At 41.3% G+C, this 26,801-nt stretch overlaps 1 protein-coding gene across 2 annotated transcripts in view; it reads right to left on the bottom strand.

Annotated features, from left to right (window-relative positions):
* The window catches only part of HELB (DNA helicase B), a 51,111-nt gene extending 27,691 nt beyond the window's left edge, over positions 1-23,420 (bottom strand). The window contains exons 1-8 of one of the 2 annotated variants that reach the window (XM_003126364.4): positions 22,938-23,420; positions 20,351-20,761; positions 19,075-19,244; positions 14,562-15,440; positions 10,749-10,923; positions 9,048-9,189; positions 4,181-4,335; positions 331-412 (exon numbers count right to left, since the gene is read on the bottom strand). In XM_003126364.4, coding sequence (XP_003126412.1) covers positions 331-412; positions 4,181-4,335; positions 9,048-9,189; positions 10,749-10,923; positions 14,562-15,440; positions 19,075-19,244; positions 20,351-20,761; positions 22,938-23,142 — 2,219 coding nt within the window. In that variant the 5' untranslated portion in view covers positions 23,143-23,420. The remainder of the gene's footprint in view (positions 1-330; positions 413-4,180; positions 4,336-9,047; positions 9,190-10,748; positions 10,924-14,561; positions 15,441-19,074; positions 19,245-20,350; positions 20,762-22,937) is intronic. The other variant, XM_013997699.2, reaches the window with a different exon arrangement.

The following is a 26,801-nucleotide window of genomic DNA, read 5'->3' as shown; positions in this document are numbered from 1 at the left end:
TATGCTGATTTCTGTCACCAACAATTATGAGATACTGGATTCTAAAATAAGCTTCCAGGACTTTCTCCAGAAAAAGGTATTTTGTAATTGTGATCTTAACATAAGCCTTCGTTCCATTCAGATTTCCTAAGAGTTGACAATTACAATATCTGGTAGAAAAAGCCCTGTTTAGAAAATTGCCTTCTGCTGGGTCTACCAAAGAAATACCTCAAAATAGGAGAATTCACAGCAATGAACTACCAGAATCTCCCATTCCAATAACATCTAGATTCATAAGATATGAGATTTAAAAGCTACGTTAAAAACATTAAAATATGGTAAATGCTTTACCTTCGAAATGCAATGAATTGTGATGTTTTTGCATCTTCTAGGTCCTTTTCTTTGAGTAAATTTTTAACGGCAGAATATAAATCTGATAATTTAAGAGAAAACAGTTAACACAGAAAAGCACTGAATGACAACACTGCTTCAGTGTAGACACACATTCAGAATTCCTGTTACGGGGCCCAGGAAAACATCTCACCCAATGGGATACAAGTTCACCATAGAGCATCCACCTCATTTGCTGCGTCTGCCAGAGCAACAGAAGAGAACAGGACAAGGGTCCAGACACTCCACTCTCAATAGGGAGGTCAACCACAAACCAGGAGAGCTCCTAATTTGGAATGGAATCGCTGCATAGTAACTGATGGTTTGTGGACGCTGACTTTGAGTGATAATTTGAGAATCTCTACGCTTTGCACATGTGATTTCACTTCGTTTCATCTTCACAGTCAGCATATGATACACCTATTATTCTATCCAGGGCTGACACTTAGCTGATACATCCCGGTGTAACATATGGAGAGAAGTCTACAATGCCTAGAAAATAGCTCTTCCCAAACACCGCAGTGCCCTCCCTCCCACCCCAATCACGACTTTCCTTCCTCCAGAACCTCCTGATCTCCCCATGATTCAGCAACTAAAAGGTTAACCCTGACACGGGAAGGGCATCCATTCTAAGTGTGACCAGACCCTACCAGCTACGAAATAATTTAACTGTCCCCACTAATTACAATCCCTGATTCGAAGGTGAAAACTGAGGCTCCTGGAAGTAAAAGAAATTTTCCAGTGGGGCAAGATGGCCAGGCTCCCTCTCCTAGAGCTCGGATCACTGACAGTGATGACACCCATAGACAATGCTCGCCCTCCCTCCCAGCACCAAGAAGCAGGCTTCCTCTAATCTCTCTTGACGGTGTTACCCATCAGGGACCATGCCTCACGGGAGAGAGAAGATGTAAAAATTGGGGTAAAAACACGCCAGGCTTTTGGGCCTTTCCCCCTGGGGGCAGATAAATCACCAGGGAAGGAAAAAGCCCAGGCCGTGTGACTCCCTGCTCTAGGAAGACTGGATTAGTTGCTCACTGAGCCCTTCATTTTTCAGATGAAGGGAGGATTATCATTAAAACGTGGCCAATCTTCAGACTTCCCGAGTGGCTCACAACAAAAAATGGCCCGTCCTCGGCTCACCCCCCCCACCGCTTCCCACCAAAGGTCTCACAGAACATTGTTCTCTTTCCACGTACAGGATCGTGCTGTTCTGCTCCTTGCTTAGTTCACTCCCTACATCTCCAAGACCAAGGCGGACACTGTTATCTCCTGGATTCTAAGATGCACACTTGCCCCTCACATTGCAACATCTCCAAAATTCTAGCCCAGCTCTGAGGCCTGTTTTAGGTTCCCTGTACCTTGCAATAATAGGAATAATTGAGTAATTTATTAAGTAATACTTACTCTTTAAGTATTCAGTAGTAATACTTAATTATTAATGAAAAAGTACTATATGCCTCTCTAAGGAGTTTTGATTCAATTCTCTTAAAGAAGAGACTCATTTTCCAGCTCAAGTTTGTAATTAAGATAGAAAAACAGCAGCAGCTAAGCTCTCCTACCACTCTGAAACAAGTTTGTTTGTTTGTTTTAGTACATTCTCATTAATGTAAAGAATGGCTGCCAGGAATAAAATTCACCATATTTTAGACAGATTTAAATGGACTGGCAAAGAAAGCAAGTCACTCTTTTTTTTTTTTTTTTTTTTTGGTCTTTTGTCTTTCCAGGGCTGCGCCCACGGCATATGGAGGTTTCCAGGCGAGGGGTCTAATCGGAGCTGCAGCCACCAGCCTACTCCAGAGCCACAGCAACGCTGGATCCAAGCCACATCTGCAACCTACACCACAGCTCACAGCAATGCCACATCCTCAACCCACTGAGCGAGGCTGAGGATCAAACCTGAAACCTCATGGTTCCTAGTCGGACTTGTTTCCACTGTGCCATGATGGGAACTCCACGAGTTTCTTAACCATCTAAGTCTCATTCTCTTCATCCGAACTCCTACCTACCATGAGCTAAGCTGCAGTGAAAATATTATCTATAAATTATTCGCTATATATATATAATAAAAAACCAATCACAAAATACACATCTTATACTCCAATTTGTATAAAATTAAAATAAATAATATATTCTGTGTATGGATATTAAAGGTTTCAAAAGGTAAACACCAAGCTCTTCCTTTGGATGCAAGCTTTGTGGGGTTGTCTTGGGGGAAGAGGAAAAAGGATGGTTAAAGGAAATATTAATTTTTACTTCAAACACTTCTGTATCATTTGACCTTTTTCAGAGGAATATAAATTATTTCTGCAATCTGAAAAAAATCAAAAAGGCATTTATAGAATCCTATTATTACATGATCTCTCTTTTTTTTTTTTGATCTTTTTATCTTTTTAGGGCTACACCTGTGGCATATGGAGGTTCCCAGGCTAGGGGTCCAGTCGGAGCTGTGGCCACCGGCACAGCAATTCGGGATCCAAGCCATGTCTGCAACCTACACCACAGCTCATGGCAATGCCAGATCCTTAACCCACTGAGCGAGACCAGGGATCAAACCCACATCCTCATGGATGCTAGTCGGGTTCGCCAACCGCTGAGCCACGATGGGAACTCCATGATGTCATTTTTAAAAAGAATCTCGTACCATGTGAATGAACACTAGCCCAAGGGAACTGAGAGGGGGACACACACAAAGAGGGAAGGCTTATCGATGAAGCTGATGTCAATTAACTTCACCAGCAGAATGAAAGATGCAAAGTAGGAAGGCTATACCGTCAAGAACTGTGGCAATGACAGTAAATCCTCAATAATGATCACGTAAGTCTTCACGAATTCAATTCTGGGTAAACTCTTTCCCTATTTAAAAAAAGTCTGCTAAGGAAGTTTATAATAAAGATCAAAAGGTATATAACCTATTTAAATAAATTCATTGGCAATAGATAATTTCATATCTATTATTCACAAAGAAATGAACATTTATGCAGTTCCTCAAAAGAGATGAATGCCCTTAACCTTCACAACTGCCCCAGAGGCACTGCGACCACACCTCTTATCTTACAAATGGTAGAGTGATGTGACAGGGGCCACATAAGGGAGGCAATTCCCTGCCCCATGACTTTCTCAACCCTGTCGTATTGTCATCCCAACATCCATGATTAGAAGCAATGCTTGTCCATCTTATAAAAAATAGAACTGTTAGGAACTCTGCTTGGCAACAGTTTGAAAGCCATTACCTTTGTCTCACAATTATACTCAAAACAACGAATGTAGTATTTACCTGTCCAATTGCTATAAAAGAAAAGGTTCATTAAGATATGTTTCTTAGAGTTCCCACTGTGGCACAATGTGATCAGTGGTGTCTCTGCAGAGCCAGGAGGTAGCTTTGATCTCCAGCCCCACATAGTGGGTCAAAGGATCCAGCACTGCCACTGCTTCAGCATAGGTCACAACTGCAGCTTGGATCTGATCCCTGGTCCAGGAACTCCATATGCCAGGCAGCAGCCAAAAAAAAGATATGCTTTCTCCTGAATGAACTTGTATTACCAGGGCTTTGCTTTAAACTAACCATCAACATCCATTTATTCACTCAACAAATATTTACTAAGGCCTTAGGATGCATTTGTTAAAGAGCTTATTCTTTACAAAATTCTAAAGTAATCTGCTTTGATGATTAATAAAATAATTTATTTGCAGTGCCTAATATTTTACTAGCAATATTTACCTTCACCACAAATAAAATTATAACTAGTCATTTAATAACTATATTACAAAACTGAAATACTTAACCCTATGTAACATAAAGGTTTATACTTACGAGGGTGATGATTATTTTTTGAGAACTGAGAACTGGCATCTTCTTCTGGGAGTCTGACAAAAATAAATGATTTATCTTGTATTGAGACAGGGAATGTTGGATCGTCAGAGATATTCAGCTCTGCATCAAATGTTGGAAACTGGCGTTTTGAGATTCTTTAAGATAAAACAATGCACCAAGAACATTAGTATCTAAAAATGTGTCTTCAATATACAGATGGCAAACAGGCACATGAAAAGATGCTCAGGATGGCCAATTATTAGAGAAATGCAAATCAAAACTACAATGAAAGAGTTCCCTGCTGGCCTAGCGGTTAAGGATTCAGCGTTGTCACTCCTATGGCTTGGATTCCATCCCTGGCCTGGGAATTTCCATGTAACATGGGTGTGGCCAAAAACAGAACAAAAACAAAAACTACACCTCACACTAGTCAGAAGGGCCATCATTAAAAAGTCTACAAATATTAAATGCTGGAGAGGGTGTGGAGAAAACGGAACCCTCCTACCCTGTTGGTGGGAACGTGAGTTAATGCAGCCACTTTGGAAAACAGAATGAAGGTTCCTTAATAAATCAAAAACGGAGTTACCCTATGATCCAGCAAAATCCCACTATTGGGCATATATCCAGAGAAAACTTAAATTCTACAAGATACATGCACCCCTATGTTCACAGCAGCACTGTTTACAATAGCCAAGAAATGGAAGCAACCTAAACATTCATCGACAGAATATACATACAATGGAATACTACTTAGCCATAAAAATTCCATTTGCATGTTTATGCCATTTGCATAGGATAGATGTTGAGATTATCATACTAAATGAAGTTACAGAGAAAGATAAATATCATACAAAATCACTTATATGTGGGATATGATACAAATGACCTTATTTAAAACAGAAATAGACTCACAAAGAAAGCAAACTTATGGTTACTAAAGGGGAAAGGGGATGGAGGAGGAGGAATAAATTAAGATTTGAGATTAGCAGATACAAATTACTATAAATAAACAACAAGGCCCTACAGCATAGCACAAAGAACTATATTCAGTATCCTATAGTAGGCGTTCCCCTTGTGGCTCAGCGGTAACAAACCCAACTAGTATCCATGAGGACAAAGGTTCGATCCCTGGCCCTGCTCAGTGGATTAAGAATCTGGCACTGCCGTGAGCTGTGGCATAGGTTATACAGATTCGGCTCAGATCCCACATTGTTATGGCTATGGCGAAGCCCAGCAGCTACAGCTCTGATTCAGCCCTAGCCTGGGAACTTCCATATGCCACAGGTACAGCCCTAAAAAGCAAAATAAATAACTCCTACATAATAAAGCATGACAGAAAAAAATATGAAAAAGAATTATATATATCTGTGAATAGGTCAAACACAGGGTGAAAAGGCTACATATGCATTATACTTAATAAATGATTTTTAAAATAGACTTAGCAAGGCCATGATGTTACATTTATCAGTCAGTCCCCTACCCCTAGAACATTAAAAGCATTGAAAAAAACTGTCAGGGGCTTTACTAAGCACCCTTCTTAGGATCTGACCTACTTTTCTCAAGACCACAAAAGAACTATACAAGGTAGGTATTAGCCTCATCTCACAGGTAAGCAACATGAAGCTTAGTTAACTGTGATGGGGTTGTCCCAAATTACAGAGATAGAAAGCAGAGGAGCTAGGAAGGAAATTTGGGCCCATTAGGCTCCATATCCCTTTCTATTTAAATTAATTTGGACTCTTTGGGGCCTTTCCCATACACTTACATCATACTCGTTCCTTTCCTTTCTTTTGTCTATATCATATATGTTTATATATATGTTTATATGATATAGACAAAGTGATATACATATAGATACATATACACATATATATATCATTTTCCCAATGGAACCAGGTATCCCCATCTTCTCTTTGCTTCTATTCCCTCCTCATCCTCCTGTTCTTGTATTCCCCAAGTCTTGCAAGTCAAATTAGAAAGCGCAGTAAGGGCCAAGTGCCTTGTCACACTAGAGTCCCTCTTTGGTTATCTGGAAGAAAACTGCCTGGAAGACCTAACAGCAGCCTATCAAAGGTATGGTACCCTACTCTGTCATCTTCAACCCCTCCCGACAGGGTTGAAAGGGAGGAAAGGAGAGGGAGGAAGGCTGTCCCTGCTGAAAATATCCCAGATTTAATTTGGGGGTACTAAGAATCACCACAAATTTCCTGTTTGTTTGTTTGCTGCACCTGCAGCACTCGGAAGTTCCCAGGGCTGGGGATCAAACCTATGTCACAGCAGTGACAATGCCAGATCCTTAACAGCTGGGCCACCAGAGAACTCCCTGGATTTCCTGTTTTGCTTCTGACCCAGGACAAGTAACACACTTCTATCTCTAGCAGATCTTCCGCGGTGTTAAAGGGATCCTTCTGTCATTAAACACTTTGTGTTGACAACCAAGAAAAAATGATGGGAGTTCCCATCATGGAGCAGCAGAAACAAATCTGACTGGGAACCATGAGGTTGCAGGTTTGATCCCTGGCCTCTCTCAATGGGTTAAGGATCTGGCGTTGCTGTGGAGTAGGCCAGCAGCTGTAGCTTCAATTGGACCCCTAGCCTGGGAACCTCCATAATGTCATGAGTGTGGCCTTAAAAGCAAAAAAAAGATGATGAAAGGAGCACAGCTCAGCACAAAAGATATTGAAAGGGTTACTAAAAAGAATTCCTAAGTTTCAGATCTAATCTGCTTTAGATTCCTCCATGATTTTGTGACTTTAAAATGACCAATCAGGGAGTTCCCGTCGTGGCACAGTGGTTAACGAATCCGACTAGGAACCATGAGGTCGCGGGTTCGGTCCCTGCCCTTGCTCAGTGGGTTGACGATCCGGCGTTGCCGTGAGCTGTGGTGTAGGTTGCAGACGCGGCTCGGATCCCGCGTTGCTGTGGCTCTGGCGTAGGCCGGTGGCTACAGCTCCGATTCAACCCCTAGCCTGGGAACCTCCATATGCCGCGGGAGCGGCCCAAGAGATAGCAACAACAACAACAAAAAAAAGACAAAAAGACAAAAAAAAAAAAAAAAAATGACCAATCAATCTACCAACAACCCAAAACTGAGGTGGCCTTTAGGAAGGAGCAGAAGAATTATAAGAATACTATACATCCGACTGCATTATTTTTCTCAATGCCTCAATATGAACCTATACCATTCACACTATTCTTCCCATTTTTTTCTGTACCCCCACTATCCTAGCCAGGGTAGACAGGGGCATAGAGATAGTAAGTTTTGAATACTCTGGTTTCTGCTGACCTCCACCAAAGAAAATGTGTAAGCAACAAAAACAGTCCCAATATTCTGTGGTTTCATCGTATCTATTACAAAGGATTACTCTAAAGGTTTATGCAAAGATTAAGGAAAGAGAATTCTGTCCTACTTTAATGAGAGTAATATGCCACAGGTGCCACCAGGATTCATCGAGGACTGTTGCTATTTCTGGTTTTGGTTTTGCCTCCCCTTATAAAAATTAAGGGAAATCTCTTCCCCAGTTTTTTTTTTTTTTTTTTTTTTTTTGTCTTTTTCCCATTTTCTTGGGCTGCTCCCATGGCATATGGAGGTTCCCAGGCTAGGGGTTGAATCAGAGCTGTAGCCACTGGCCTACGCCACAGCCACAGCAATTCGGGATCCGAGCTGCGTCTGCAACATACACCACAGCTCACAGCAACGCTGGATCTTTAACCCACTGAGCAAGGCCAGGGATCGAACCCGCAACCTCATGGTTCCTAGTTGGATTCGTTAACCACCGAGCCATGACGGGAACTCCTCTTCCCCAGTCCTTGAACTCTAATGGACTCATTTCCAAGTTTCTATTCCCCTTGGGCTTATTCTGGCCTCTAAGCTTGATGCAACTTTATTTCACATACATACTTTTAAAATCAGGGAAAAAAATTATTCTTAAATTTCAGCAATACTTGATGTTGGACCAGTAATGAAAACTATTAATTTGTGGGACAAAAGATACATATCTGAAGGATAGAGCAGGTTTACTAAAAGGACACAGTAAACATACTGCACTGAGTCAACCTAATTCAAAAATGAGCATTTTTTTTTAAACTTTTATTTTTTTGTCTTTTTGCCTTTTTCTAGGGCCGCACTCCCAGCATATGGAGGTTCCCAGGCTAAAGGTCAAATCAGAGCTGTAGCCACGGGCCTACACCACAGCCACAGCAACGCGGGATCTGAGCCGGGTCTTCGACCTACACCACAGCTCACGGCAATGCTGGATCCTTAACCCACTGAGCAAGGCCAGGGATCGAACCTGCAACCTCATGGTTCCTAGTCGGATTCATTAACCACTGAGCCATGACGGGAACTCCATTTATTTTTTGTTTTTTAAGTTTTATGGCTGCACCTGCAGCATATGCAAGTTCCTAGACCAATCATTGAATCCAAGCCATAGCTGCAGCAAGGCCGATCCTTTTAACCTACTGCGCAGGGCCAGGGTTAGAACCTAAGCCACTGCAGTGGATTCTTAAGCCATTGTGCCACAGCGGGAACTCCTTTTTAGCTTTTCTTTTTTTCTTTTTTTTTTTTGGCCTTTTAGGACTGCACTTGCGGCATATGGAAGTTCCCAGGCTAGGGGTCAAATCAGAGCATAGCTGCTGGCCTACATCACAGCCACAGCCACACCAAGATTCGAGCCGAGTCTGTGAGCTATTCCACAGCTCATGGCAACGCTGAATTCTTAACCCATGTGTAAGGCCAAGGATCAAACCCACATCCTTATGGATACTAGTCAGGCTTGTTATTGCTGAGCCACAATGGGAACTTACCTTTTTACCTTTTATTTCTAATACAACAGAGAGAAAATGCTAAATTTTAGTTAGATTATACCTTGTAGCATTGTCCACAATTAGTTCAGATTCTGCTCTATGGTTTGTCTTTAGTTCAATAGCACAATTTCTTGTCTTAAGAGTCTCAAAAAGATCTTTCAGCAAATTACCAGGTTCAATGCTGGGTAACTGTCTAATATCACCTAAAAGGGAGAAAAATTAAATACAGTAGGTTTTAGGTAACTGAGGGCCTTAAATTTAGAAATTATTTTTATTCTTCCTACTAACACATGCTACAATTATAAAGGCTTACTCTGAGAAAAAGAGCCCTCAAAAGTCTTTAAAATTACTTAAGAATATTAAGTCTTTAAAACAATATTCGATAACAAAAACATTCAAATTAAACAATATAAGATAAAAAAATAGCGTTGGAGTTCCCGTCGTGGCGCAGTGGTTAACGAATCTGACTAGGAACCATGAGGTTGCAGGTTCTGTTCCTGGCCTGCAGTGGGTTGGGGATCCGGCGTTGCCATGAGCTGTGGTGTAGGTCACAGACTCGGCTCGGATCTAGCATTGCTATGGCTGTGGCATAGGCCAGCGGCTACAGCTCCAATTCAACCGCTAGCCTGGGAACCTCCGTATGCCATGGGTGCAGACCTAGAAAAGGCAAAAAGACAAAAAAAAAAAAAAAAAAATAGCGTTAATGCAATAAGGTAAAATTTGAATTGAACTTTTTCATATCTATAAACACAGGCAACTGTGTAGGGACATATATTTTCACCAAAATGTAAAAAAACCCCAAGCCTCACACAACTAGAATTTAGTCACTCATTCAATCTGGCTCAATGTCTTATTAATTAAACATGGAAAAAAATCAATGGCCTCAAATAAGCAAACATAAAATATAAAACAAACCCAATGCATTTGATAATAAATTCCAGTATTATAACGGTAATGTTTTGCTCTATTAAAAATCTTTTTTACTTGAAACAAACTAGCAAACCCTAGAGAGAAACTATTTTCTAGGTGGAAACTGGGAGAACGCTTAAGCTATCAATAGAATCAATTGCTTATACAACAGCCTCAGATACCTAAAACAATTATCTATAAATATTTTGATTCTCTCATTGTAATTCTATTTTCTCTCTCTTAAAATCATATAGTCTACACAATAGAATCTAACTGAATTTTCCCAGAGTTGTAAAGGACTTAAGAGGTTGTTAAGGTCTCATTGGCATTATTAGTTTAAAATTACTTTTAACTGGTCTATAATTCAGACTTTTTATTACTTCCAAATGACCTACATACTGATAGACTCTGAGACTATGGTAATTTTACTATTTTAATAGTAACCATTTAGAGGATCACAGTATTCCCTCACAACTCTATTGCATTCACCTGTTAGCCTACTAATATCTTGGCCAAAACAAAGAACCACCCAAGCAATAAAGAGTGCTCAGACTGAACTCAGTGTGGCTTTAGCACGGGCTCTAAGAAATGGATTCCCACCTGTAGGATATGGATATTAAAACAGTGAAATGGGGAGTTTCCTTGTGGCACAGTTGGTTAAGGACCTGGCATTACCAATGTGTTGTCAGAGACCTGGGTTGCTGCTCTGGTGCAAGTTCCATGCCTGGCCTGGGAACTTCCACATGCTGCAGGTGTGATCCAAAACACACACAAAAATCCAGTGAAACGGTATAAACAATTTACCAACCACAATTATTTGAACAATTAGAACTCCAACAATATTTTAACTTACCAAGGATTATAAGCTTAGAAAGTTTGGAGTGCTCACACAATAAGTTTAAAACCGATTTGAAGATTCCTACGGATACCAAACTCCCTTCATCCACCACCAGAACTCTAACCGAAGAAAATTTCCATGGCATGTCCTTGGTCGTCTTCTTCTCCCATATATAGAAGCTGTAGTTGACCTACAAGCAAAGCATGGCATTTCTAAATTCAGGTTATAAAATTTACCAAAAAAAAAAAAAAATGTTCAACAACATAATTCTGCTAAAATTCTTAAATGAGAAAGGGACAGGGAAGATGGAGGTAGAGTAACATAGGGGAAAAGTTGAAAAAAACCAACAAACACAAATTATAAGATGAATCCACAGAAAAGGTAGAGGAAACAGTTCAAAAAACTGCTTCCTAATGAGTGGTTGGTGTGTTTTACAAGCTTTGCCCAGCACTATTCCACTGCAAAAAATCCCAACCCTTCTTTTATTACTCTTGCCCAGAGAGAGCTTCCTATTCTCTTCCATTCCCCACTAAACCTTCTCTTGGCCTTCAGAGATAGCCCAAACATTTAAGCCCCCTCTTCTCCCAACGATAATACTCATTCTGGAAATAAAGGGCTGCCTTCCCAAACTATGAGAATACTATTTTTTCTTCTAGCTCTCTACACTCCCTGACTTTCCCAACATCGAGAAAACCACCCCACCACCACCACCAAAACAACTAAAATAACTGTTACAGAAGTAATAATATTTACCATTTTTAAAAATCCGGATGAGGGAAAAAATTTGCAAAATTACAACCAGACAATGTTATGTACTTTGGTGTATAACATTCCAGAAATGCTTCTGTGTTGTATGCATGCTTCTATATATGTGCATACACACACACACACACACACACACAAACACACACACATACTTTTTTTTTTCCTTTTTAAGGCCGCAACTGAGGTATATGGAAGTTCCCAGGCTAGAGGTCAAATCAGAGCCTTAGCCACCAACCTACACCACAACCACAGCCACACCAGATCCAAGCCACACCGGGACCTTGCAGCCTGCAGCAATGCCGGATCCTTAACCCACTGAGCAAGACCAGAGATCAAACCCACATCCTCATGGATACTAGTCGGGTTCTTAACCAGCTGAGCCACAATGGGAACTCCCCATACATATACTTTTTAAATGCTGTTGTATCTTAATTTTTCTACTGAAACTAGATTCATTGTGTCTATTCAGTAAAAGCCTTCACATTTCTCAATCGAATGCAAGAATTCCCTTCAACAAACCCTCTCCATTCTCTCAGTGGCCTTGGCTCACATTTGGAATCATCACTAATTGTTTCCTTTCTTTTATTTTATCCATTCAATTAGTTATCTTAAGAGATGCCTCACTGATACTTTCCTCTGTATTTCTAATGCCATCAACTCAATACAGGCTCCATCTATGAGTATTTAAATTACTCCAATAGCCTTACAGCCAGGTTGGGATTAGTAGACATGAACTATTACATTTAGAACAGACAAGCAATGACGTTCTGCTGCATAGCACAGAGAACTATATCCAGTTTCTTGTGACAGAAGATGGTCACTTTGCTGTAATAGCAGAAATTGACACTACACTGTAAATCGACTATACCTTAATAAAAAATAAATACATTACTCTAATAGCCTTATAGCCAGGTTCACCCACATACTAACCCCAGATGAGACTGCCAGATAAAATACAGGACATCCAGCTAAGCTGGAATTTCAGATAAACAACAAATGATTGTTTTTTTTAACAACATATGTCTCATGAAGTATTTTGTGCCTACTTGGACACTAAAAAACTATTTGCAATTAATTCTGCTAAACCTGGTATTCCCTAGCCCAAGGATGATAAATAAGTGGCACAGTGCCACCTCAGCGCTACTCCTGTGCCCATACATCTTTCTGAGCCTAAACATGGCCTCGGGAGGTTCAGAGTTGGACCATAGGATGAAATTTAGTAATGATCCCCTCCCTGGCCCTTCCTCTTCTAATTCAGTCCTTTAGACTAATCAGACATGAAGGCATATTGGCAAACATCATAAACTGATCAGAAGACTCTTCTGCCAATGAGCTACACTGGCAGGAATTTCTCTGGCACTACGTTCACCCATGTGACAAATAAAAGTAATGCAAAAGTAATTTTCTGAGGTGGCCCACGGATCTATGATTCTAGGTAAACTTCTTTCTTCATTTCACTCTCTTGCTTGGGAACCTAAATGGCTCCCCAGTAAGTCAAGTCAAAGCTTCTTTATTAGGTATAAAAGGTCTATCATAAATGAGGGAATTATGGCACCGCAGAAAGAGCAGCAAGCCGGGAGGTCGGAAATGTGAATCCAAGTGCTAGTTCTGCACTTGGTTAAGGTTTGGAGCCAAATGTTTAACATCCCCAAGTTTCAGCTGGCTCTTCTTATAAAATGTAGATAAATAACATCACTTACCTACTTTTCACCAGTCTGTCAAGGATTTAATGAAACTGCAAAATACAAACTTTAAGGCTCAAATTCCGGGTGTAATTTCCATCATTTTACAATACATACACTTCATTCCAAAGAGAGTCACCTCAAAACCCTCTATACACGCTTGGCCGTTCTCTTGATGCCTCTGGGAAGGGCTTTCCCTTAAATAAAAGCTCACCTGAGCTTCCTTGTCCCTTAGACTCCAATGCAATCACCTTTCCTTTAGAAATCTTCTAAGTTCCTTGATCTATAAAAGGGCTAGAGGAAACTCTCCAACTCTTTACAAGTTTAAAACTTCATGATTCTTAACTACAGCTGAAACTATTCTTTTTCAAGTACCTTAATTCATTTGAAATTTTTATTAGGCAACTACCATTTGCTAGACACTGCTGGAGGCAAAGGAGATAAAGAACTAATCCAGATGATCCAAGCCCTCATTTTCACAGAGCTTTCATTCTAGAAAAGAAAAACCTTTTCAACTCCAATGCTTCTCAGAACATGATCTGTGGACTCTGACATGTTTGTAACCAGTCCCAGTGAGAAACAGGGCAGGTGCCAGAATCTCAACTAACTGTAACATGAAGCATACACTTTAGTTGACTTTTTTGTCATAATAAGACTTTTTCAATGAAGGAAGCAGTGCACTGATTCACTTTCTGGCACAGGCTCCTATCTCACTGCAAAGCTGTATCAGTTTCTAGACAGCTATTTTGGGTGGCACTGATCTAAGTGGTTAGCTACCACCAGGTAGGGATCTAGAAGGCGTTCAATAAATACCTACTAGGAGTTCCCGGCTCAGTGGTTGACAAATCCAACTAGGAACCATGGGGTTGCAGGTTCAGTCCCTGGCCTTGCTCAGTGGGTTGGGGATCTGGCATTGCCATGAGCTATGGTATAGGTCGCAGACACGGCTCGGATCCCATGTTGCTATGGCTCTGGCGTGGGCCAGCGGCTACAGCTCCAATTGGACCCCGGCCTGGGAACCTCCATATGCTGCAGGAGCGGCCCTAGAAAAGGGAAAAAGACAAAAAATCAATCAATCAATATCTACTAAACAACGAAGTCCTACTATATAGCACAGGGAACTATATCCAATCTCCTGGGATAGAACATGATGGAGAGGAATATAAAAAATAATGTGTATGTATATTACGTATTACACACGGCTGAGTCACTTTGCTGCCCAGCAGAGATTGGCGCAATATTGTAAATCAACCATACTTTAACAAAAAAATTTTTCTTTAAATACCTACTGATTGTCATCAGAACGAAACGAAAAATAAACGCCTAAATTTTGTATTTAAGGCAAATGTTTTCTATAGAGAAAAAATGTAAAAGGTTTTACCTGATGTAATGTATAAGCATCAAAACCAGTCTTCTGCCTCAGTAAGCCAGCTGCTTTCCCTGTAGGTGCTGTAAGTAAAACTTCGATAGCCTTGCCTGCCTGCAGCTGCCTTTGCTCGGTGAAGGTCATCCATTCATCTGGTACATCCCAGTCTTGCTCAAAATCTTCGCAGGCTTTTTTCACTTCTCGCTCTTCCAATAGCTCTATATGCTTAAAAAGCTGGCTCACGATTGTGGTCTTCCCACAACCGCCCTTCCCGCTTATGACTGTCACAGCATGGGCGCAGATCATGTCCAAAGCAGCCACCTGATCCTGATCCAGCTGAACGTCACTGATTTCTGCCTTAACTTCATTTTCACCATTGTCACAAATCTGGTCCCCACGGTCCTGGGTGTTCGGAATGTCCACCGGCTCTTCTGATCTTGTTCCATCAGGCTGACTCTCATTCGGTCTATCATCACTTCCTGGATTCTCAGGTCTTGGGGTGGAGAGAGACGCAAGCACCTTTTTGACATCGACATGTAACTGCCATGGTGGCCTTGTCATGAGGTCACTGATCGAAGAGGCAATGCCTCTTTCTGCCTGGTAAAGGTCATAGAGAAAGACACAGCTCTTCTCATAGGTCACCACACCGATATCCTTCAAGAACTTCAGCGACTGCCAAGCATCATGAATAGACATAGAGTCTAACAACTGAGAAGTGAAGTCCGCTATCTCAACGCACGTGTGCCCCTGCTCTCTACAGATGCGCTTCAGTTGAAAATATATGAGTAATGCATGCTTCTCCAAATCGGTCATCAACTGGAGAAGAGATTTGCACTGACAAAATGATGTCCAGCTTGCCTCACACCGCAAAAGCTTCAATTCTCTGTAGGTTATCTTTAAGAAAACAAAGTGCAAGCTTATCAAAATTTAAAATGGTGAGGAATAGTATTAGAAGTACGGTGAAAACTCTAGGATTTGTTAATGATTTTTTCAGTCCCAGAAGACATGTGCTTCAACTAAATTTGGAGAAACAACTGTGTATCTAATACATCACTAATTTTTTTTAGTTAACTATTCCGTGATGGGAGTTCCCGATGTGGCTCAGTGGTGAACGAACCTGACTAGCATCCGTGAGGATACAGGTTCAATCCCCGGCCTCGCTCAGCAGGTTAAGGATCCAGCGTTGCCGTGAGCTGTGGTGTAGGTCGCAGATGCAGCTCGGATCCCACATTGCTGTGGCTGTACCACAGGCTGGCGGCTACAGCTCCGATTGGACACCTAGCCTGGGAACCTCCATATGCCACGGGTGCAGCGCTGAAAAGACAAAAAAAAAAAAACTATACTATGATTAGAGATCTATATAATCTTCTAATTAAATTATACTTTCTCAAAGCAATACATATACATTTTAAAAGTTGAATAACACTATGAATCTCACTACAAAAAAATAGGAATCCCTTGACTTACCCTCCTTCGCACGCCTTTCCAGAATTCATCTCCACATTTCTAAGTACTTTTTCACTATTTCCTGATTTTTTTTTTTTTTTTTTGTCTTTTTGCCTTTTCCAGGGTCGCTCCTGCGGCATATGGAGGTTCCCAGGCTAGGGGTCTTATTGGAGCTGTAGCTGATGGCCTACGCCAGAGCCACAGCAACGCAGGATCCGAGCTGCATCTGCAACCTACACCACAGCTCACGGCAATGCCAGATTCTTAACCCACTGAGCGAGGCCAGGTATCAAACCCGCCACCTCATGGTTCCTAGTCGGATTCATTAACCACTGTGCCACAACGGGAACTCCCTTGATTTTTTTTTTTAATTTTAGATATTTAGTGTTAACTCCTTACTACGGAAGTCCTTTTTCATGGATGCTCTCTCTCCTATACCACTACCTCCACACATGCTTCTTCTCCTCCCATCTTTGAAGAAACTTAACAGTATACATTTTGAAAACCGATTTTGGTTAAATCAGTACACAGGGAGTTCCTGTCATGGTGCAGTGGTTAACGAATCTGACTAGCATCCATGAGGATGCAGGTTCGATCCCTGGCCTTGCTCAGTGGGTTAAGGATCCGGCATTGCCGTGAGCTGTGGTGTAGATTGCAGATGCGGCTCGGATCTGGTATTGCTATGGCTGTGGTGTAGGCCGGTGGCTGTAGCTCTGATGAGACCCCTAGCCTGGGAGCCTCCATATGCCACAAGAGCGGCCCTAGAAAAAAAGGCAAAAAGACAAAAAAAAAAAAACCAAAAAAATCAGTACACACAGGATTCAGAGCTGAGTGATATGATGTACTGTGCTTACATTAACTGTGTGTTGAGCTCCTAGGTGTACTAGGATGTTAATGCCAGCCTCATTTTCTTGGATTCTGTCATTTTCTGTGGGTCACCCACCACCCTGCCCAAACTCAACTGCAAAGGTACTGAACTTCCTTCACCACGATTCATCTACCAGCTCCATTTGTTTCTTCATGGAGACATTGCCCCAGGAGCCCTCCATACATTTTATGGGCTGAAATGTGTCCCCCGCAAATGCTGAAATTCTAAGACCCAGTACCCCACAATGGGACCATACTTGGAGATAAGGTCCTTAAGGAGGTAATTCACTTAAAATGAGATCACTGGGGTGGGCCCTAATCCAACAGGACTGGTGTCCTTATAAAAAGGGTTTGGGACCCGGACAAGCAGAGAGGGGACCATGTGAGGACACAGGGAGAAGACAGCCACCCACAAGCTACGGAGAGAAGTCTCAGAAGAAATCAACCCTGCCGACACCCTGACTTTGGATTCACAGCCTCTAGAACTATGAGAAAATAAGTGTCTGTTGTGGAAGCCACCCAGTCTATGCTATTTGTTACAGCAGCCCTAGCAAACGAATATACTACCTCGTAAAAGTCTTTATTCTGGGTGGTGGTTTATATGCTCAACAGTGGACTTCAATCCTCCTTTTCCCACTCAAATTCCAGAAGGCTCATTGCTCTACTTCTCTTTTCTACTGAATAAATACATATAATAATCTAATGTTCCAGAATCTTATTTTTCCAAGTGTATTGAAATCACAGTAATTTTATAGAGGGAACAAATTCATTATTTGAGTAATTTGAATAATTATATCCATTATTCAAATGGGGGGGCAGAGGTGTGGGATCTGCAAACATTTGGGGGGGTGGAAATCCTACCAATTATCTCAGAATTTTTTTTTTTTTTTTTTTTTTTTGTCTTTTTGCCTTTTCTAGGGCCACTCCTGCGGCATATGTTGGTTCCCAGGCTAGGGGTCTTATTGGAGCTGTAGCTGATGGCCTACGCCAGAGCCACAGCAACGCAGGATCCGAGCCGAGTCTGCAACCTACACCATAGCTCACGGCAACGCCGGATCGTTAACCCACTGAGCAAGAGCAGGGACCGAAACCGCAACCTCATGGTTCCTAGTCGGATTCATTAACCACTGCGCCACGACGGGAACTCCAGAATTTTTATTTTTTGTTTTTTGTCTTTTTAGGGCTGCACCCACGGCATATGGAGGTTCCCAGGCTAGGGGTCTAATCAGAGCTGTTGCTGCCAGCCCACACCACAGCAACACCAGATCTGAGCCATGTCTACTACCCTACACCACAGCTCACGGCAATGCTGGATCCTTAACCCACTGAGCGAGGCCAGGATTGAACCCGCAACCACATGGTTCCTAGTCGGATTCATTTCCACTGCGCCACGATGGGGACTCCTGTCTCAGAATTTTTAAAATCATTTGGAAAACCACCTATAACCAAGTAGCACCAGGATTTAAGTGCTGTAATCTGTTTTCAACACCTCTGGAGCCTCACAGTGCCACTTTACTACTCCTGGTATCGAAATGACAAGAACGGAAGTGCCAGAGATAAGAAACCAAATGACATCACGATGTACCATGTGAATAATCAAAGTTTTCAAAAGCTCAGATAGGAACGTGAGGAACTGCACACTTACACAGAACAGACTTGCCAAACTCATAAGAATTTGTCTTTTCAAAAGATCTACATTCAAGTTGCTAATGGAAATTCAGTTACAAAAAACATCATATTAAATAATGTAACTAAATTACTGATCTTTTGACTGTCATTTATTTTGTTATTTTGTTTTCCTTTATATATATATATTTTATATTTTTATTTTATATATATTTTATATTTTTTATATTTTCTTTATATATATATATATATATTTTTTTTAAGGGCCACAAGTGCAGCATGTGGAAGTTTCCAGGCTAAGGGTCAAATCAGAGCTACAGCTGCCAGCCTACACCATAGCCACAGCAACACCAGATCTGAGCTGTGTCTGAGACCTACACCACAGCTTGCGCCAATGCCAGATCCTTAACCCATTGAGCGTAAAAGCCATAAGTATAAGAAGCTGATATTTAGTTGTAACACTGCAAGGAAAATCAACACTGAGGTCCAAACGAATTTTTTTCCTTTGGTAGAAATGCCAAAAAATGTCAAGTTTGAGAAGTTCTGCCTTATATAAGATTACTAAATGCTAAGCAAATATCTTACTTACCTTATGAAATCCAAGTTTCCATGGCTGTGTACCTAAAATCTCTTCTATCTTTTCCAACACCTGTACAGAATCTAAGCTTATGAGCCGTTTAAAGTGTCGAGGCAGAAGAACTGGGAGGAATTCCATTATTTTTGGAAACTGCAAAGCTCTCATTACAGTTATAAATGGAACTACAGGATATCAGAAAAGAAAAAATCAAAACATACAAATGAGTTCACAGAACAACTGATCTGATGGACTTTCTCACTTAGCCCAACCAGTTTAAGAAACCCAAATCAAAGAGACAGTAATAAATTTACTTTAACCAGCAAGAAAATTGATCATATTATATAACACTTGCTTTTGAACCAAGATGGTTTTCATGGTATTTAACAATAAAAGTTGTTCTTCAGGAGTTCCTGTTGTGGTTCAGTGGGTTAAGACCCAGGCTAGTATCTATGACGATGTGGGTTCAATCCTTGGCCTAGCTCAGTGGGTTAAGGATCCAGTATAGCTGAAAGCTGCACCAAAGATCACAGATGTGGCTCAGATCCCACATTGCTGTGGCACAGGCCAGCAGCTGCAGCTCTGATTCGACCCCTAGCCCGGGAACTTCCATACGCTTTGGCTGCAGCCCTAAACAGATTAAATAAATAAATAAAAGCTGTTCTTCAAATGCTTAGCTAAGTACTTCTTAGCCATTTGTCTCCTTTGGCTTGCAAAAGAATCACAGTAAAATTTCTAACTCAATGATATATAGACAAGTTTACAGCTAAGCATTAAAAATCATTTCCATATTAATCTTTATAGTCATTTTTCTTACTGCAATCATGACCTAGCCAAATTTATTTGATAGATTTAAGAAATGAAATATTCCATCCATGTGAATGTCCAGATAGCAAGCCATATTTAAACTTTATTTTAAACCATTCTGAACTGAGATCTTTCCAAAATGGATTGTTCAAGTTCTTGCCTTTCTGCTCTGCCTTCTTAAACAGAATAACTGACAACTGAGTTTTTTTTAATGACTCAAGGTAATCCTATGGACACAAAAGTTAGACAAAGAGCTAGAATCATACTTTCAGCACTAGGAAGGAACGGAAAGGTGTTTAAAGATTGTGTCACCCAATCTCTCCGTATTCTCAATGAGGAACCTACAATGTCAATGACATACTCCAAAAACAACATAAACACATTTTTACCAAACCAATTTTAAAAAAGAAAAGTGGTAATACTTTAAACACACAAGCCATCAAGTATCTCAATTACACTAAAACTTGATGATAAAATCACTTACTTGTGTTTTCCAGAGGAAGTGATACCTTGTCATCTGGGGATGACGTGTCCTGTGTTTTTTGTGTAGATTGTTTTTGACCATTCCTTCCAACTTCCTCTTGGTAAGCTCGTAATGTTTCCCTAAGATTTGCAAAGTTGAGGTCTTTATAGTTCGATCTCTCATTCACCCATGCTAAAAATTTCATTCTGTTATCACTGGAGACATTACAGTCTTTAAGAAAGAGGGAACAGATCTGTTTTTGATTTGGTGGTGACATATCGGACTGTAAAAAGTAAGATGGATATCCTTGAACTTGATAGATCCTTGATCCTACAGGCTTTACCTGTACCTTCACTCGCCACCAAGCCCCCATTAATGGAAAACGGCCAAACACGTCACATTGTTGTTGAGTGTTTTCATCCAAAATTGAAACTTAAAAGAAGAAAAGAAAAGTTTAATTTAGGCTAACTTAAAACCTCTTCCCCAGTGTTTTGGCAAATCCACCACTCTTTTTAATCCCTGGACAGTACCTGCGCAGCTATCTATTACAGTGTCTGTTTTCCACTTACCTGCTTTTCTGTCCCCCCTCTATTACACTGTAAGTCCTCTAGAATAGGACAATGTCTCATTTGTCTTTGTTCTACAGGAGGGAAGTACCTGGTACATGGCAAATGTCTCTCCTTTGTCTTCTGTGGGGTTTTTTTTGTTTGTTTGTTTTGTTTGTTTTTTTTTTTTTTTGTCTTTTTTCCATTTCTTGGGCTGCTCCCACAGCATATGGAGGTTCCCAGACTAGGGGTCTAATCGGAGCTGTAGCCGCTGGCCTGCGCCACAGCCACAGCAATGCAGGATCCAAGCGAGTCTGCAACCTACACCACAGCTCACGGCAACACCAGATCCTTAACCCAATGAGCAAGGCCGGGGATTGAACCCACAACCTCATGGTTCCTAGTCGGATTCGTTAACCACTGCGCCTTGACAGGAACTCCTGTGTTTTCTTTTTTTAGTGCCATCACACCTGTGGCATATGGAACCCCAGGCTAGGGGTCGAATCAGAGCTGCAACTGCTGGCTTACACCACAGCTCACAGCAACCCCAGATCTCTGACCCACTGCGTGAGGCCAGGGATTGAACCCACATCCTCATGGATACTAGTCGGGTTTGTTTCCACTGAGCCACAATGGGAGCTCCTTTTGTTCCTCTTCTAAAAGCAGTCCTCCCTCTGCTACTTTGGTCTCAGCTAATACCAACTTCAGGTCCCTCCCACCACATGGTCCCTCCCACCACAGGGCCTTCGCAGAAGCTATTTCACCTGCCTTAAATATTTTCTTCCTTACTATTTACCGCATTTACTGCAGACCTCAGCTTAATTGTTACTTCCTCAGGAAAGCCTTCCCTGAATCTCATGAATATAGCTTCTCACAGCACTACATACTATTCCTTCTAAGCACTAAGTAATAATATAGTTACTTCAGTGATTTTTTTTTTTTTTAGGGCCGCACCTGCAGCATATGGAAGTTCCCAGGCACGGGGTTGAATGGGAGCTGCAGCTGCCAGCTTATGCCACAGCCACGGCGATGGGGGAGCCCAGCTGCATCTGGAACACCACAGCTCAAGGCAATGCAGGATCCTCAACCCACTGAGCGAGGCCAGAACTAGAACCCACATCCTTAAGGATACTAGTCCTGTTCTTAACCTACTGAGTCATAAGGGGAACTCCCTCTCCTGTGATTATTTACCAAATGTCTGTTTAACTCAGGAGAGGGTAAACTCCATTAAGACAGCAATCTCCACCTAATCTCTACAGAATATCCTAGCAACAAACACACTGCTTGAATGTGGTAGCCAGTCACTAACAGCTTTAGGATAAATGACTAAACCCTCCACATATACTTAAAAACGTTCTGTCTAAACCCGTGCGATCCACTCACATATAACTACTTAAACTTAAATCAATTAAATTTTAACATTCAGCTCCTCAGGTGCACAAGCTGCATCTGAAGTTCTCAGCTACACCTGGCTAGCAGCTACTGCAGAGGGTAGTTTAATATAAAGCAATACCATCGCCACAGAAAATTGTACTGACAGTTCTGGTCTGAACATTCAAACATTCTTAAACATCAGTCACGAGGTACACACAGTAGGTGTAATTCATAGGACAGGAAACTATACAAGGTAAACACAGATCACAAGGTTAAGACAAGGTTAATGAATTAACAGTGCCTTCACGTGTTTCTTGTGTATGTCTAAATAGCTGAAAAATAACCACGTATTCGACTCCAGAAAAGACAGGGAAATAGTTAAAAGCCCTGATTCTGAGTGTGAATACTGGCTGGATATCCATTGTTTTCTTGACTATGAAACTACCTCAAAAAGTTGTGAACTAAATGAGATGCACGTGGAGCCCAAGCTTAACACAGAGTACTTGCTCAAGCCACTGTTACTATTATTGCTGTTACTGTTAATTTTAGCCTACACAAGACGAAACACCTAGACCATCTCAAAACAAGCCTGTTAGCAGCGAGGGGGCGCCTTACTTAGGTGGAGGTCGTATTAGTAAACAGTTCACTCATCCTCCAATCCCATTCCCCGGGGCGAGTTGCGTCCTTACCACGGAGCCGCCCGGGAAGGCTGCCAGCCTTTATGCCCCCACTGCAGAGTTCCTCAGCATCGACAAACACCGTGTCTTCATCATCCTCCACATCCTCCCTCAGATAATCATCTTCCGCCTCCAGCAGGTCCTTGGGTGGGAGCAGAGGTCCCTGCAGCTCGCGCAAGGGCTGACTCAACAAGACACGCTGACTAAACGAGGCCATACTCGATTTTCCCCAGCTCAACCCAAATTCCGGAAAACCGGGCGGCGTAGACGCCCAAGATCAGCCAATCAGCTCTGCGACCGCAGGACCATCAGCTTCCAGGGGGGTGGGTGAAATGCATGAAGTGGGTTAAATGTATACGAATGGATGGAAGCTAGAGACTTGAGGTGGTGACTACGCTGCAGTGTGCAAATATGTTGAACTCTGATGCTGCACACCTGAAATATATTTTTAAAAGAAGACGAACAGCTTTCCCGAACGCTTCCCCTCCCCCCGCGGCTGGCTTGCGCCGAGTGGATGGGGCGGTGTCTAAGCTCCGCCCCAAGCCTCCAGCGGAGGATGGGCATAGGATGGAGCAGGGCGAGGGCGAGGCAGAGAAGGGGGCGGGGCAGAGAAGGAGGGGCTCTTTCTCTTGGCTCCGCCCCGCAGCCTTGCCTAAGGCTTCGCCAGGTTCTTGGAAGAAACTAATTGGGCAGCGGCCCAGGTGACGCTTGTGGATCCGCTATCGCACCGCGTGTCCTGCGTAGAGAGAACCGCGAGAGAAGACCAATCTAGCGAGCCTAGAAAGCCCGGAAAAGCAAGCCCTTCCCGACGACTCCAAAACAAAAATCCAAATGCCCTTCCGCCGCATTCTAAAGAGGAGAACCGCGAATCTCCGTCGGGAGATCTGTCCAGCCGTGACTGCTTTGGGCCACTATTTCTTTCAGGAATTAAATTTATATGATCAAAGGCCTTTTAATCAAGATACAGATCTCAGGTCCCATTGCATATCCATTGTATGGGGATCTAGGACAGGGACCCAGGATTGTTTTAACGCATATTTCGAGTTGTCCATTTTGATGCTCTGCCAGGTTTGGAAAGCACTGGACAAGATGACTTTCTAAATCCTCTTTATCATTTCATCTGTGAGTACAGTCTGGCCGCCCAAACTTATTCAAGTTGGGCTGCTGCCTACTCACAGTCAGGCAAAAAAGTGTGTCTACTAAACAGCCCAGGGTACAGACAGGAAAGGAAGAAGACAAGTAGAAGTGGTTTAAAAAGTTATACCGGAAAGTTCCCTGGTGGCACAGTGGATTAAGGATCCGGGGTTGTCATTGCTGTGTCTCCGCTCACTGCTGTGACTCCGGTTCCATCGCTGGCCTGGGAACTGCTGCATGCTTCGGTTCAGCAAAAAATAATATAAAAAGTTATTCTGGAGCCATGGTTCCCACACTTGAAAGTCATGGTATTCTTTGAGGAACACCATAGAATATATTGCTACATTACTATTTTAACGCTATTTATTATGAAATTACTCAATAATAAACCTAAAATAAATATACATACACTGCTAAATCCAAAGCACCTTATTCTAGATTCTAATATAGATAAACAACAGCCACTACCAAAGATTTTTCTTTAAACTTAGGGCACCTGAAACCAACACAACTGTAAATCAACTATGCTTCAGGTTTTTTTTTTTTTTTTCTTAAGGTGCTTCTTAAGGTGCTTTTGTTCCTTTTTTAAAAAATGTACATGAGAAAATACTAAAATTGATTTTTTCCCCCTTTGGGTACAAATGTCAATTTATGTTTCTTTGAGAAAAACTCTCCTTTGCATCAGTGTTTCCAAGGATTTTTCCTCTGAAGTTGAAGGTCACCTTCCTTAACAGTGGCGATGGCTCCTGTTGCCACCACAACATGGAATCTGCTCTGACAAATGTCTCACCACTTGTCTCTGTTACTAAGTCCACTGGATACCCTTCTGCTTTTGTCTTGCTGCAGCTCTCAACAGCATTTGACACTAACTATTTTCTTCTTGTAATACTCTGTTCCCTGGGTTTCATGACTCATCTTCTCAGGTTTCTTCCTACCTCTCTGGACACTTACAGTTTCTTTGGGCTCCTCTACTGACCTCTTAAAGACTGATATTCCTCAGCGTTCCATCCTAAGAATGTTTTCACCCTGTAATCATTCCTTCAATCATCCATCTGTCACCTACATGCTAATGACCCCTTATCTAATCTCTAAACCTGTGCAAACAACTGCCTATTAGATGCCAGGACTGGATGCTCCTTGGCTACTTCAGACTTAGTATATCCAAACTAAAAGTTACTTGCTACCCATATGTGGGTCATTTATGTGTTTATACCTAAGATAACCTTGTTACCAACAGGATGGTGTGGGAACAAAACTCTAGATATCAAGCTTTTGTTCATATAACTCCACTGCATTCTACTAGGTCGTGTAGGTTAAGATTCAGGATGATGAGAACTTGGCTTCTTTACCTGGTGATTCCTGATTTTTTTAAAAATGTTAACAATTCTAGGTTTCTGGATACCATTTTTACTTACAGAGTAAGCAACAATACCCAAACCTAGCTGTTCATCAGAAACACTTGGGATGTTTCTAAATATGAGATTGCTAAATTTATACTGAAGCTACATTTCTACAAATACAGGACAACAAAGTCATATGGTTCTTAACTTTTGTGGTAGCAAAGGATTGGAAACAGTAGAAATGTGCATCATTAAGAGGCTTATTGAATAAACTATGGTACATCTGCACGATGGCTTATTCTTCAGCAATTTTAAGAAAGAAGAATGAGGAATACCTTTACAAACTGATAGGGAGACTTTCCAGTATGTTAAATAAGAAAAAAAACAAGACACAAAACAATTCAAAGAGTGTTGTGTGTATGCATATACTTGTTTTTGCAAAAGCAAAAAAACACAGGAAACAAACTAGAATTTAATGAAAATAGTAACCTACAGATAGAGCAGAAACAGAATAAAGGAGATAAAGATGAACAAGATCTCTGAGTAACTTTTAATAACCCATTTGACTTCTGAATCATGTAAATGTTTTACACATTCAAAAATAAATAATCAAAAAGCAAAACCCCAAATCAAACACAAACAGAACCAACTGAAACTTTCTATCAAATGTATGACATAATCTCTCAGGGAAAAGAGTTACTTCAAGTTACTTTCGAATAAATATTTGAAGTTACTTTGACTATATACCCATGGTAGATTGTCATCTGAGGACAAAGAGCTACAAAGTAATCAAATTTTACCATAAGCTATGGTTAATGTTAGTTGTAATATTGTTATTGTAATTTAAATATGATATGTATTAAAGGATAAAGCAAATCAGTAAATGTCTTTATATTTTATCAAATGAAGTTTTGGTGGGTTTTTTGGCCGTGGCTGCAGCTTGTGGAAATCCAAGCTGCTGCAGTGACAATACTGGATCCTTAACCCGCTGCACAAGAGAACTCCTCAAATGAAGGTTTTAAATGTGCATGAAACATAGAATAAAAGGAGTTAAGAAAAACTCCTATAGCATTACACCTGAGTTGGAAATATCAAGATGAGCTTGTGATTCCTTAAAATATATTTTCTAGCTCTGTCTACTGAAAGAATCTGAAAGCAGTGTCACCCCAGCAATTCTGATCACATCTACCACATTAATCTTGGTTTTGGAAGAAAATTTCTTATTAAAAGAAATGGAGACTTCTTAAGAAATGGCTGATGGACTTCCTGCTGTGGTGCAGTGGGTTAATGATCCATCCAGCTTAGCTCTGCAACAAGAAAGAAAGAAAGAAAGAAAGAAAGAAAGAAAGAAAGAAAGAAAGAAAGAGAGAGAGAGAAAGGAAGGAAGGATGGAAAGAAGGAA

This window comes from Sus scrofa, chromosome 5 (genome assembly GCF_000003025.6).
Source record: "Sus scrofa isolate TJ Tabasco breed Duroc chromosome 5, Sscrofa11.1, whole genome shotgun sequence".
Lineage (NCBI taxonomy): Eukaryota > Metazoa > Chordata > Mammalia > Artiodactyla > Suidae > Sus > Sus scrofa.
The sequence above is the reverse complement of the archived record's forward strand: the minus strand, read 5'-3'. Positions and strand labels throughout refer to the sequence as shown.